Genomic DNA, 12,212 nt, shown 5'->3' with positions numbered 1-12,212 from the left:
TCAGATGTAGCAACAGCTGAAAACACCCTCATGAATCACTAATATAATTAAAATATGAGGCTCTCCATAAAAACTCAAAGAAGGCACATCTCAAGGGCCCAAGAAATCAGATTAGTGATTCTGCAGAACTATATAAACAACTCCTTTTTCCAGATAACACATGAGCGCAATATGAACTTCCTTACAGAAGAAGGAAAAGAAAGGTTAAAATAAAGATGCCATGAAATACCCTTCCTTTTCCTAATTCTTCAAAATAAGGGCAATAATCTCTGCCCTTAGAAAATTATAATAAAAATTATACAATTGTAATAAAAAGTTACAATGCTAAAGTTTTCTCAGGATTTCATCTGGTATCAAAGTTTATAGTCCTTCCTTATCCTTTGTTACAAATGCAACTATGCAGCAGTGCATAATACAAAAATCTCAGTTATAAGGTGCCAAAACAATACAGGCATGTAGCATTACAGGCCCAAAGCCCATGGGCTTCTTCACACACTTGTCAGTAACTTCATTCGAAAGTACAATGTTGAAAGTAATACTAAGGGGGAAGAGCACAAAGCCAGGCCTCTTTTAGGCTTATGTTGAAGAGGTAGGCTCATAAACAAATTTTAGGAAAACTGATATCTTTGTCAGTTTGCAAGTCAATTTAAAATATGCATTTCATCATTTATTTATCTAGTTATTGAAAAACTAATTTCTAATTTCCTTTTTCCTTCCTGTTGACCTTTGGACCTCTTTGTGACTTGTTAGCGCCTCTACTACAAGATGTTAAAGAAAGAGTAAAACCAAAATAAGTGAATAAATAAATATAGTATTGCCACCAACTATGAGAAGGCAAGGTTTCAACAATGACTTGATTTTTTATTATACTGGACTTTAACTTTCCCATGATCTTGCTCTTACTTTTATGTCATTTTAGTCATTTTCGTTTGAGCTGGGATCCATAAAACACAACAGAATTCATAATATATTTTTTAAAATTAAATATTTTATGATATTCCAGTGTCCTGATTTATATACTACTATTGGCATTAGGTTTTAAAATAATATAGTGGGTAGAATTGTAGTACTTGGTAATATACATTAAAAAATCCATACCAATAGTTAGATTGTTCAAAATGGGACATGGAACCACAAAACACCATACCTTTTCCCTTCCATTTTTTTCCCTCCCTAAAAGCCACTAGTTACAAATACCACTGAACTCTGGTAAACTTCCGTCAATCCCAACCATGACTCCCAAAGCACTACGTTTAGAGAGGGCGCACCACAAAAAACAACTCATTTTGTGGCTAAAGCAACAGCATATCAGCTACTCTGTTTTTAACTTAATATAGGGGCAGGGGCCTTTTAGCAAATCAAAACTTCATTAGAGAGACTGGTTGCAGCTGTTCTCTGGATGGGCACTAGGAAGCCTGTAGGATTCAGAGGGTTCCTGAGGACACTGCCCGTAGCCCTGAGGTGGCCTAGTAGGGAAGCAGCTTTTATCATCCACAGAAAGGAAGACTGTGATGGCTGATATACACACAGAGTAGCCCTGGGTGAGTTTACAGATGCGAGCGTGAGATTATTCTGGCATGGCTGTAGTAATCTCTTGCTGGGAGGCAGGAGAGGGTCATGAATATATGATGTGGGAATGAGGGTGTGGCAAGAGAGAAAAGAGAACCTGTCCCAGAGGGGGAAAGTCACTTGGTGTAATGTCTGCTTCACATGCAAAACCGCTGATGGTGCTCGGATGCTCAGAGCTTGTTATCATTTCTCCACTCATTTCAACATGAACGGGTCTGGATAAAGGTACAAGTCTCACAAGAGTCGATGGTAAGTAGTCATAGTTCTCTAAAGCACCATATTTCTTCTTTTGTCAGATATCATGGCACGAAAATAATGATTATTTGGTAATCTCATGATGCTTTATCCAGACTCAAAAGCATATTTTTAGGTGCTTAACAATCATTAGCAAATACATAGTGGACATTTTAAGATCTCCATTACACAGTGTAGCGCTCCTTTAAAATGAAAAATTGCTCATCAAAGAGATCATAAGAAACTTCTATATAAAGGAACTTAAAAGTGGGCTTATTTATAAGCAGTTTAAATTAAATTGCTTGCTTTTAGACAGCAGCAGGCATAGCAATATGTAGGTGCTTTAACTTCCATTTTTCCTTGTATTTGGGTTTTTAAAGGTTATAATCCATTGTAAATTTCAAGTATAATCGAAGCCTTTAAAAGACTTGAGAAATAAAAGTAGAAATCAGGTTTGAAAAATAGGACAAGAAAAATGATCATTTCTGGGTCGGCCTCGGATGATGTCATCATAGGTTCTAAATGTAATAGCCAAGCAGTGTACACTAACTCTTCCTGCCCATGTGACCTCTAACATCCATTTGGGCAAAACAACTAATATTTCAATAATTTTTTGGTTAAGAAGTGAGATTCAGAAGCAAAAGATTAAAGAGAGTTTAGAGTGCCAAGGATGAAACGATGTGAGTGTGTGTGTGTGTGTGAGTGTGAGCGCGCACGCGCACGCGTGGGGGGCCGAGGGGAGGAGGCATGAAAACTAACTCTTCCAGCACACACCCCTTTTGCTACTACAAGGGCATCCAGCAATCACATTTGCAATAGTAAAAATGCTGAAGAATCCTACAGTCTCTTTTCTTCCACAATCAGCCTTATCCTCTCCTACAAAGCCCTTCTTGCTTTATTGGTGCCAGGAAATTCTTCAGGGGTTAAATGGGGAAGTGCAGCCACTACCATTGTTGCAATAAATAAATGAATGAACCAGAACAAACCAGCAATCCATTCCTGAGAAACAAGTATCTTATTTTCTACAATTATATACATTAGCCGGTAACCATATATTTTTAAAAATTATATTTTATCTTTTGATGTGTGTGTATACATTATAGACACACATGCATCTATACAAAAAGAAGCACAGTGCCCTGCATACATATACATCAATACCCTAAAAAAATTTTAGCATTATTTATTTCAATGAAAAGACAAATAGCTTTTAAAAAACTGGACAGGCTAGCAACTTCATCTCAAAGGCCTTATATTTTGCACATACAGCATATACAAACACACACACAGACACACACGCACACAGACACACACACACACAAAGGTTTTTTTTTTTTTCCATGCCATAGACAATGCTAAAATATCTGAAATCAGGTTGCTATGCCAACAGATTTTTTTCCTAAAATGAATAAAATTATTAGGAGAGAGAAAACATTCTTGACTCCTTTCCTCCCATCCATGAAGCCGAGAGAGGCTCAGGGAGGGCGAGAGGCTGCCAGATGGGGAGGAGGGGAAGGAAGGGAAGGTGGGTAGAGGGGTGTTTGCTTACCAAAGATGCTGATTTGATCGTGGCAAAGCGCTCTCTGTTCCGGTAGTGGAGGGCCTGGCTCTGAACTGACTGGGTAGGCCGCGGCTCAGGCCTGGGATCGCCGTGGCCCGCCTCATCCCTTATGAATACATGATCCTGCAGAAATGGATAAAAACAAGGAGAAAGTCCAGCTGTGCTCTTTCCTCGCCGGCTGCCTCTCTCTCACCCCTCTTTCTGCACAAGCACTGCTGTTTGAAATGCATAGTTTAGCTCTCTGCTAGTCCCCGCAGCTCCCACGGTACAAAATGAATAAGCAACACATTGCAGCCTTCAGTTAGGAATGTCAGCTGATCGCTAGTGGGATGCCTTCTGAATCCCTGGCAGGCTTTTTCTTTACCTCCAGAATTACATATATGCAAAAGAAAAAAAGAATAGAAAAAATAATGCAATGTACAGACTCCTTAGAACAGTTTGCTTAAAACGCTGTAACCAGATAATTCCTTTAAAAATGTCATGTCCATGTCTAGCAAGGAGGATGCTGGTGGCTTTTAACATAAAAGCGAGCCTCCGCCTCATTCCCTTGAAAGATCTGCTTTCTCAATTTAATTTTATTTGAGATCTGTTCGGTAGGATCATCGTTCTGCCTAGAACCAATGTAGGCTTGTGCTGAACTGCCTCTCTATCTTGTGCTGGGAAGATTCGGCAGTCACTGAGGGATCCTGCTTTCCAGTCATGATCGTACACAGTTCTAGCACCTTCTCTCTACAGCTTCTGAAAGGATTTTTTTTTAGATTTAAAGCGACAGGCATACAATTTTAACCAAATGCTACTTTCACAAATTCTTCTTCAACTCAGCATTGGTATGGTCACCAGACTGAGTAAAGCTGGAATTTAATGTCCTTGACTGATTTAATCAAGCCCGTGCTTCTTGATAGGCAAAGATAATTAATCTTGTTCTAACGCCCAGTGAAAAAATAGCATTCCCTGGAAGGATAATAATGGATGTTTCTTAAATGCAACTGAAATGACTTTTAAAGGGGAAAATGCTATCAAAGGACGATGTTCCTCTCTATAAAGATGAAGTGGTCAGTCATTAAGTGGCTATAACCCTTCAGAAAAAAGGACACTATAGTAATTTGTACCTCAAAAACATGTACAACCATGGGGGATTTTAAAATAGTACATGTTCAGGGTGGAAAAGGAGAAATTAATTCCTTATTTCCCTAGGGTTTTAGGAGAAACCATTTGTGAGAAGTCAGTATTGCATTTTATCCATGACCACTTGAAATTTTTTATAATGGCTCTTTTCTTCATCAGGAAACAAAAATTAAAGAGGTTTAGAAAATACAACATTTTATTATAGTCTAAAATTTTGGGAGAAATTAAATTTTACATCCAGATTTTTATGTAAAAGCCAAGACCCAAGATTAAATTGGGCTGATTTTCTTTTTCCTTTTATACATTTAAATACATCAGTATTGGGAAGGTATCTACCATTACACCTATCTGGAGAATTTTTTAAAATTTATGTATTATAGCTCAAATAACGAAGGGATCTTTAATAAACTTGCCATTGAGGGCATATATATCAAATTCAAGTATATTCTATAGCCACACTATCCAACAAGACAGTGACCAGCCACATATGACTATTTTAACTAAAAATTCAATTCAATTAAAATTAATTAAAACAAAATTAAGTACAAAATTCAGTTCCTAAGTCGTACTAGCTATGTTTCAAGCACTTAGCAGCCATAGTTAGTGGTGCCATACTGGTGGCTTATAAAACTTACAAGTTTTTAAAACTTAAAAGAAAATATTTGAAGGGTCAGTTAAAATTATTCTACATGATTTCTCGTGAAATTTGAACTCTTATTTTACAGGGAAGAGCAAGAACGTGTGTAATTGGGATTCATGCACTAGGTTTAAGGTTCTGAAGAGGAAGGCACTGGGACCTGCTACCATTTACATTACTGCATATTTGCTAATAAATTTAGGTCCAAAATTCAACTTAATATTACAGTGCCAGAAAAGCAAGCAGCTCTTAAATGCCAGTAATCGGAAGAGATATGCTAGGTAGAGGCCTGTGATTTTATATGAGGTCTTAACAAGTCATAGTTTTGGTGAATATGCTAACTTACCAAGTTCTGGTGAATTGGTTAACTTATCAAGTACATTGATTGAGAGGGAGACCTCAAATATATGGGCAACAACTCAGTTTCACATTGTAATAACTTGATTTATAAGGATAACCAACGACACTAGAATCCACATTCTCCACATGACAGACCAGAACAAAATTTATTCATGTACAAATATGTGCAATTTTATTATTTTATCTCTGATAAAAATTAACTCCTTAGAAACATGGTTTAGGGCTCTGCTTCTCCAATTAAAAGCCAGAGTATATTTTCTAAGTTTACTTAACTTGAGGAAGTTGAAGTACACTGGAAAAATTAAAACTTGAAATGACATTGATTTTAGTTGACACATATATAATTAAATAACTCAAATATATTTTTAAAATAATGCTATTTTTGTAGTCCAAAGAATAGTTTCAAAATTTTAACTCACTTTAAATATAATAACGCTAATAGTATAATTCTTTGCTTCCCCTAAATTGTTTTCCTTTTATAAAATCATTCTTAGTTTTCCAGATCATTTTCATAACAGAGATCACCATCAGTAAAAGTCTTCAAATATTATACAAGAGACCACAAAATGGAACAAAATTTTAGTCTAACAGTGGATAGTCATTTCAAGTGCATTAGGAAATGAATTTTAAAATATTCAATTCCACTGCATAAAACAGGTTCAAAACTCCAAAGACAGCTTATGAAGCTATTTAAAAATGGGAGAATGTAACTTGAGAAGTAAGCTCAAAGAAATTAAAGTATCAACTGTACTGGAAGTATTTTCTGTTGGTTATACTGCTCCTTTAAGTAACAGTGCCTTTGTAAAAGACCACTATACCTGGCTTCCGGAGTTTCTGAACTGCACACATCTTAAGATTTAACAACGGAAAGGGTTAATTTCTATTTTTATGCAGTTATGCACTAGATACAGATTATTTACAAATGATAAGGCTGAAATCTTCAAAGAATGATTTTAGATGATTAAGAAGAATAAATCTACTTTGCCAAGGCAAAATATATGGCATGGTTATAATTTATCTTTAAAATATAATCATCCAGGAACAAACAAAAATAATTCCTTGAAATACCAGTTTTAAGTAAACCTACGTTAACCTGGTAAATTTACCACGTTGTTGTTGTTTTTGTTTTTGTTTTTGAGACAGTATCACTCTGTTGCCCAGGCTGGAGTGTAGCGGCACTATCTTGGCTCACTGCTACCTCTCCACCTCCTGGGTTCAGGCGATTCTCGTGCTCAGCCTCCTGAGTAGCTGGGATTACAGGCACGTACCACCATACCCAGTTAATGTTTTTGTATTTTAGTAGGGATGGGGTTTCACATGTTGCCCAGGCTGGTCTCAAACTCTTGAACTCAGGCAATCTGCCTGCCTTGGCCTTTCAAAGTGCTCGGATTACAGGCACGAGCTACTGTGCCCAGCCCACAACACTGTTTCATCATAAAAAATAAATGTCTTCAGATTAAAAAGGAAGCTGTCATAATGTTTGTTCAAAATCTTTGGTAAAAGACTTGAATTTCTGTATAAGAATAAAATATGTGAAGCATGAGGCACAAACTTTACTATTATATCCTAGACAAGGGGCTTTTCTTTTATTTGGAAATCTTTCCTTTAGGTGTCTGACCTTCACTTCACTTCTGAAATGAAGGTTCCTGGTGTAGGCATTTGCCTAGAGTTTCTTTTTCTAAATATATTTTCTTCCCTAATAGAGCTGGTGTCTCACTATGTTGCCCAGGCTAGTCTTGAACTCCTGGGCTCAAGCGATCCGCTCGCCCTGGCCTCCCAAAGTGCTGGAATTACAGGCGTGAGCCATAGCGCCCAGCCACTTGCCTATAGTTTCTAAATTAACTTGACTTTAACCTAGGAAGTCACTCCTCTGGACTCAGTTGTGCTTTGGGTTTACCTTTATCACAGTACTCATCACATTTACTTGTCTGCCTCTGCATAAGGCTGTGGGCTTTTTGAAGGCAGAGTAAATGTCGTTTGAAAAATCTCAGTCTCCCTAGCACCTGGCATAGTGCTTGATACTTAGTAGGCATTCAGTAAATGTTTGCTGAATAAACAAACACAAGAATATAGCTCTGAGGAGATTTTGAGAAAATGACATTTTCTTTTGGATTATTTAACAGAATTCAAATTTGTATTTCATAAAAACCTGCCACTCTGTACTCTAAGAAAGTCGTAAAATAGTGACACACACATAAGCACACCTTTACACAGCGGGGTGTGTGGGGATGTATCTAAAAATGGCTTTTATCCGCTGATGAGAAACCTTTTTATAGACTCCCACACTTTTTACGCTGTGGAGAAGGGATCAGCAGACCCACCACTCTCCTTTGTTTTGTTCATTTCAAAATTATTAAATAATTGCCGAAGCAGGTGTAGCTATCAAAAGCTGGGGCTGGAGGAAGGGGAGGAGAAGATGAAAAAGCGTATTTTAACTTGGAAGGATAGTTGGAGAGAAAAGATGACTAGCAAAAGGCTGAGGAGAAAGAAAGAGAAGTAACAGCTCTGTTTAAGAAACATTACCTTCATCTGTTAATTTACTTCTACTTTGCCAAACATGAGTTGAAGAGTCAAAGAACCCGCCCCTCTATTCAGCAAAAATAATAGGAAAGGCCACTGAAGCAAGTGAAAATAAACCAGAACATCCTATTCCCTCAAGGACATTTCTTTCTTTTTTTTAATCCCGCAAAGATGGTGAAAGCCATTCTTCTTTTAAAAGAGAGGAGCGGGAACGAACTAACATTGGCAATAGGAAGGGTCAAATAAAGCTTTAGGAGTCAGGGTAGAATGGCCTTTTTTCCCCCACAACCAGACGGAGTCTTGCTCTGTCGCCCAGGCTGAAGTGCACTGGCATCATCTTGGCTCACTGCAACCTCCGTCCTCTCCGGGTTTAAGCAGTTCTCCTGCCTTAGACTCCGGAGTAGCTGAGATTACAGGTGCGCGCCACCACGCCTAGCTAATTTTTGTATTTTTAGCAGAGACAGGTTTTCACTATATTGGCCAGGCTCGTCTTGAACTCCTGAACTCTTGATCTACCTGCCTTGGCCTCCCAAAGTGCTGAGATTAAAGGTGTGAGCCACCGTGCCTGGCCAGTAGAATGACTTTTTAAAACAATAGTTTTTGGAACACTTATATTTTATAGAATGAAGTGTTGCCCCATTAAAAAAAAAAAAAGGAAAAGAAAAGAAAAAAATGTTCTCTATGTTCTCTAAATAATCCCTAGAAAGGGACCCTTATGACTGGAGTTCAATAAGCATACCTAAAATAACACTGATTCAAGAACAATGCTTTTAATATATTAAAGTCTTATGATCTATACTAATAGAGGGCAGCAACAGGCAAAGGGAATTAATTTTATACTTTAGTAAAATAAAAATACACCTTTTGATTAACAAATTTAAAAGACAGACTTTGTTGCTTAGGATAATATTAAAATATTATTTGCTATGGCTCTACACAATGATTTTAAGGAGTAGGATGGAGGCTCAGAAGCAGGTTAGATGACAACAAGGAAACAATCTGGATTAAAAATTCGTACCAGAGTCACTTGTGAATAATCAAGAATTGAGATGTGGAGTTGTGTCCTAGGCCAACTTTTTCAATTTAGTTCACAGAACATTTATTGAGCATTTGCTATGTAACAGACACTGTGCTACATGGTAGGTGAAAAAAAAGGTTCCTGAAGAACTACTAGTCTAGAGATGTGGCGATGTTCTTGTTATTGAAAAAAGTAGTATGGCAACACTAGCCAGGGGGAAAAATAAGTACCTGAAGTTTACTTTGTCAGAATATGCTTTTAGCCTTATCAAATCATTCTTGCTCAAAAAGAAGTTTGGATTGGGCTGGGCGCGGTGGCGCACGCCTGTAATCCCAGCACTTTGAGAGGCAGAGGCGGATCACGAGGTCAGGAGATAGAGACCATCCTGGCTAACATGGTAAAACCCCGTCTCTACTAAAAATACAAAAAATTAGCTGGGCGTGGTGGCGGGCGCCTATAGTCCCAGCTACTCAGGAAGCTGAGGCAGGAGAATGGTGTGAACCCGGGAGGCGGAGCTTGCAGTGAGCCGAGATCACCCCACTGCACTCCAGCCTGGGCAACAGAGCAACAGAGCAAGGCTCTGTCTCAAAAAAAAAAAAAAAAAAAAAAAAAAAGATTGGATTAGAATCCCCTCAGGGCCCGGGAAAGACCAGAGCAGAGGCAAGGACTGGAGAGTAAGTAACCTGGCATTCTGATGTCAAAGGAAAATTTTCATTGTCCCACTTTACATTTGGGGGGCTTGATCTGTGGTAGAACCGTCCTGCTAAAATCAGGGCATCTTTATTCTGGATGCAGGGTAGTTAACTGCAAGTCATGCTCTCACTAGTTACTCATGGATTTCATTTTATTTATTTTTTTAAGGTTCTTCTTTGAAAAAGCAAATTTACTTCCTATTTAAAATGGTAATCTGTTTCAGATCTGTTTTGACTATTTGATTAGTCAAATTAATTTGACTAATTCAAGATATGTCTGCTTGTGAGTCGAGATTGTGCCACTGCACTCCAGCCTGGGCAACAGAGTGAGACTCTGTCTCAAAAAATTAAAAAAAGAAAAGAAAAGATATGTCTGCTTGATTATAACAATCAAGGGACAAAAGATTCCTTCTCATATATTCATATACATTGGCATTCATTAAGCACATTCTTATTGTGTTGGGTATTCATTTAACTTTCATTTAACTTTTTCAAACTGTAAAGATAGTAAGATTATTTAACCCTTTTGATCCATTATGTTCAATGAACCGGTAGAGTATGATATTTAATATTTGGTAATTAATTTATTCCCTGCCTTTTTTTTGGTTTTGTTGGTCTATTCATTCATTCCACAGTTATTTACTGAGTGTCTATGCTGTGCCAGGCACTATTCTAGGTATTGGGTTTGTTACTTGTCCAAAGTAAAATAAAACTAACAGAGGCAGATATAACTATAAATTAATTTCCTCATTCCTAACTTTAATACACAAAATTTTCTATTGAGAATTAAAAATCCTATTTATGTTCCCAAGTGAAAAAGTGTTAGGAATTTGAGTAAACCACCCATTATAAACTTTATGAATAATTTTTATTTCTATTGTTTTTATTTATTTATTTTTTTTTTTGAGACGGAGTCTCGCTCTGTCACCCAGGCTGGAGTGCAGTGGCCGGATTTCAGCTCACTGCAAGCTCCGCCTCTATTGTTTTTAAAGATAACATTTTAAAGCTCAGGTATAAGAACTCAATAGAGTTCATGAAAAGATACCATATTTAACATTAAGTTTTCATAAATATTCTATTTTTTGAGCTCTCTTACATTTTAAAGGTAACTCATCCAAAGTTTTATTTGCAAATGTGTTTTGATTTTCTTCCATCATATTTCCTCTACATATTTCATAATAAAATAGAAAGATATAACTTAAATTCTTTCTGACCTACGTATTTTTTGTGGATCAAATACAATTATCTTCTACTTCAGAATATAAATTTTATCTGTTCTTCTTAAGTCATCACATCAGGGAGAGAGAAGTATTGAAACACTCCTACTATCAGAAGGTAGGTCTATGGCAGCATGCCAAAAATAAAATTAAAATCCCATGAGTTCCAGACCAGGGTTTTCCTTCTTGTTGATTATGCCAGTGGTGTCTTTCTTCTAATTCTGGTTGCCTATCTGAGAAATCCTGGAGCAAAAAGATCCAACTGAATTCCTCTTTTTTGCTCCCTATACTCATAGAGCCCCAGGGGTAATAGAAAGGAAAGTGCCAGACCTGTCAGCACTCATGATCACTTCCTCCGAAAAGACAGCCCAGCAAAACCTTCTTTTTCACTCTTCAAATACATGATCACTTGCCCATGTTGAAAGCACACCAGCTGGTAACGCAATCTCTTGGTAGATTTCTGCATCTGTCTGCTATCTTTGCTTTCCTCAAATTGTTTCCATACAGTCCCGATAATCTGCGTCCTTTGCTGTCTCTCTGGTCCTGATGCACTGTCCACATAGCACACCGGCCATAGCTTCTATGGCCTTCCCCTTTTCCTTGAACATATCAAGTTCTCTCTGTCTCAGTGCTCTTGTGCTTGTTGCTTTCTCACTCATTCCCATCTCTTGCACCAGCTGGCTAGCTTCTATTTGTTTTTGAAATTTCTGCTTAAATGTCACCTCATCAGGTAGGCTTTCCTTACTGTCTGCTGGAGTAAGTCTTCCTCTTACCTGAAGCAAGTATCTTTTCTTTTCTTTTCTTTTTTTTTTTTTTGAGACGGAGTCTCGCTCTGTTGCCCAGGCTGGAGTGCAATGGAACGATCTCAGCTCACTGCAACCTCCGCCTCCTGGGTTCAAGCAACTCTCCTGCTTCAGCCTCTCAAGTAGCTGGGATTACAGGCACACGCCACCATACTCGGCTATTTTTTGTATTTTTAGTAGAGACAGGGTTTTGCCATGTTGGCCAAGCTGGTCTTGAACTCCTGACCTCAAGTGATCCACCCTCCTAGGCCTACCAAAAGGCTGGAGTTATAGGCAGGAGCCACCATGCCCGGCTACAAGTTTCAGAATTACATATTCTGAATATATATGTTATGTGTGTGTTTACTTGCTTAATCTCCCCTGCAGAAAATAAGCTCCATGCAGGCACAATGTCTGTTTCATTTCCTCTGGATCTGCAGGGTCTACCATATTTCCTGGCACATAGTAGAGGTTCCCTCCCTTTATTTGTTGAACAA

General features: G+C 37.8%; 1 protein-coding gene across 6 annotated transcripts in view; it reads right to left on the bottom strand.

The window, feature by feature from the left end:
- LOC105495041 (TAO kinase 3) overlaps nt 1–12,212 on the bottom strand; it is a 232,723-nt gene that overhangs the window by 39,075 nt on the left and 181,436 nt on the right. For all 6 annotated transcript variants that reach the window (XM_071070996.1, XM_071070992.1, XM_071070997.1 and 3 more), the window contains one exon: nt 3,353–3,487. In XM_071070996.1, the coding sequence (XP_070927097.1) occupies nt 3,353–3,487 (135 nt within the window). The remainder of the gene's footprint in view (nt 1–3,352; nt 3,488–12,212) is intronic.

The sequence above is a fragment of the Macaca nemestrina genome, chromosome 10 (assembly GCF_043159975.1).
Source record: "Macaca nemestrina isolate mMacNem1 chromosome 10, mMacNem.hap1, whole genome shotgun sequence".
NCBI lineage: Eukaryota > Metazoa > Chordata > Mammalia > Primates > Cercopithecidae > Macaca > Macaca nemestrina.
The sequence above is the reverse complement of the archived record's forward strand: the minus strand, read 5'-3'. Positions and strand labels throughout refer to the sequence as shown.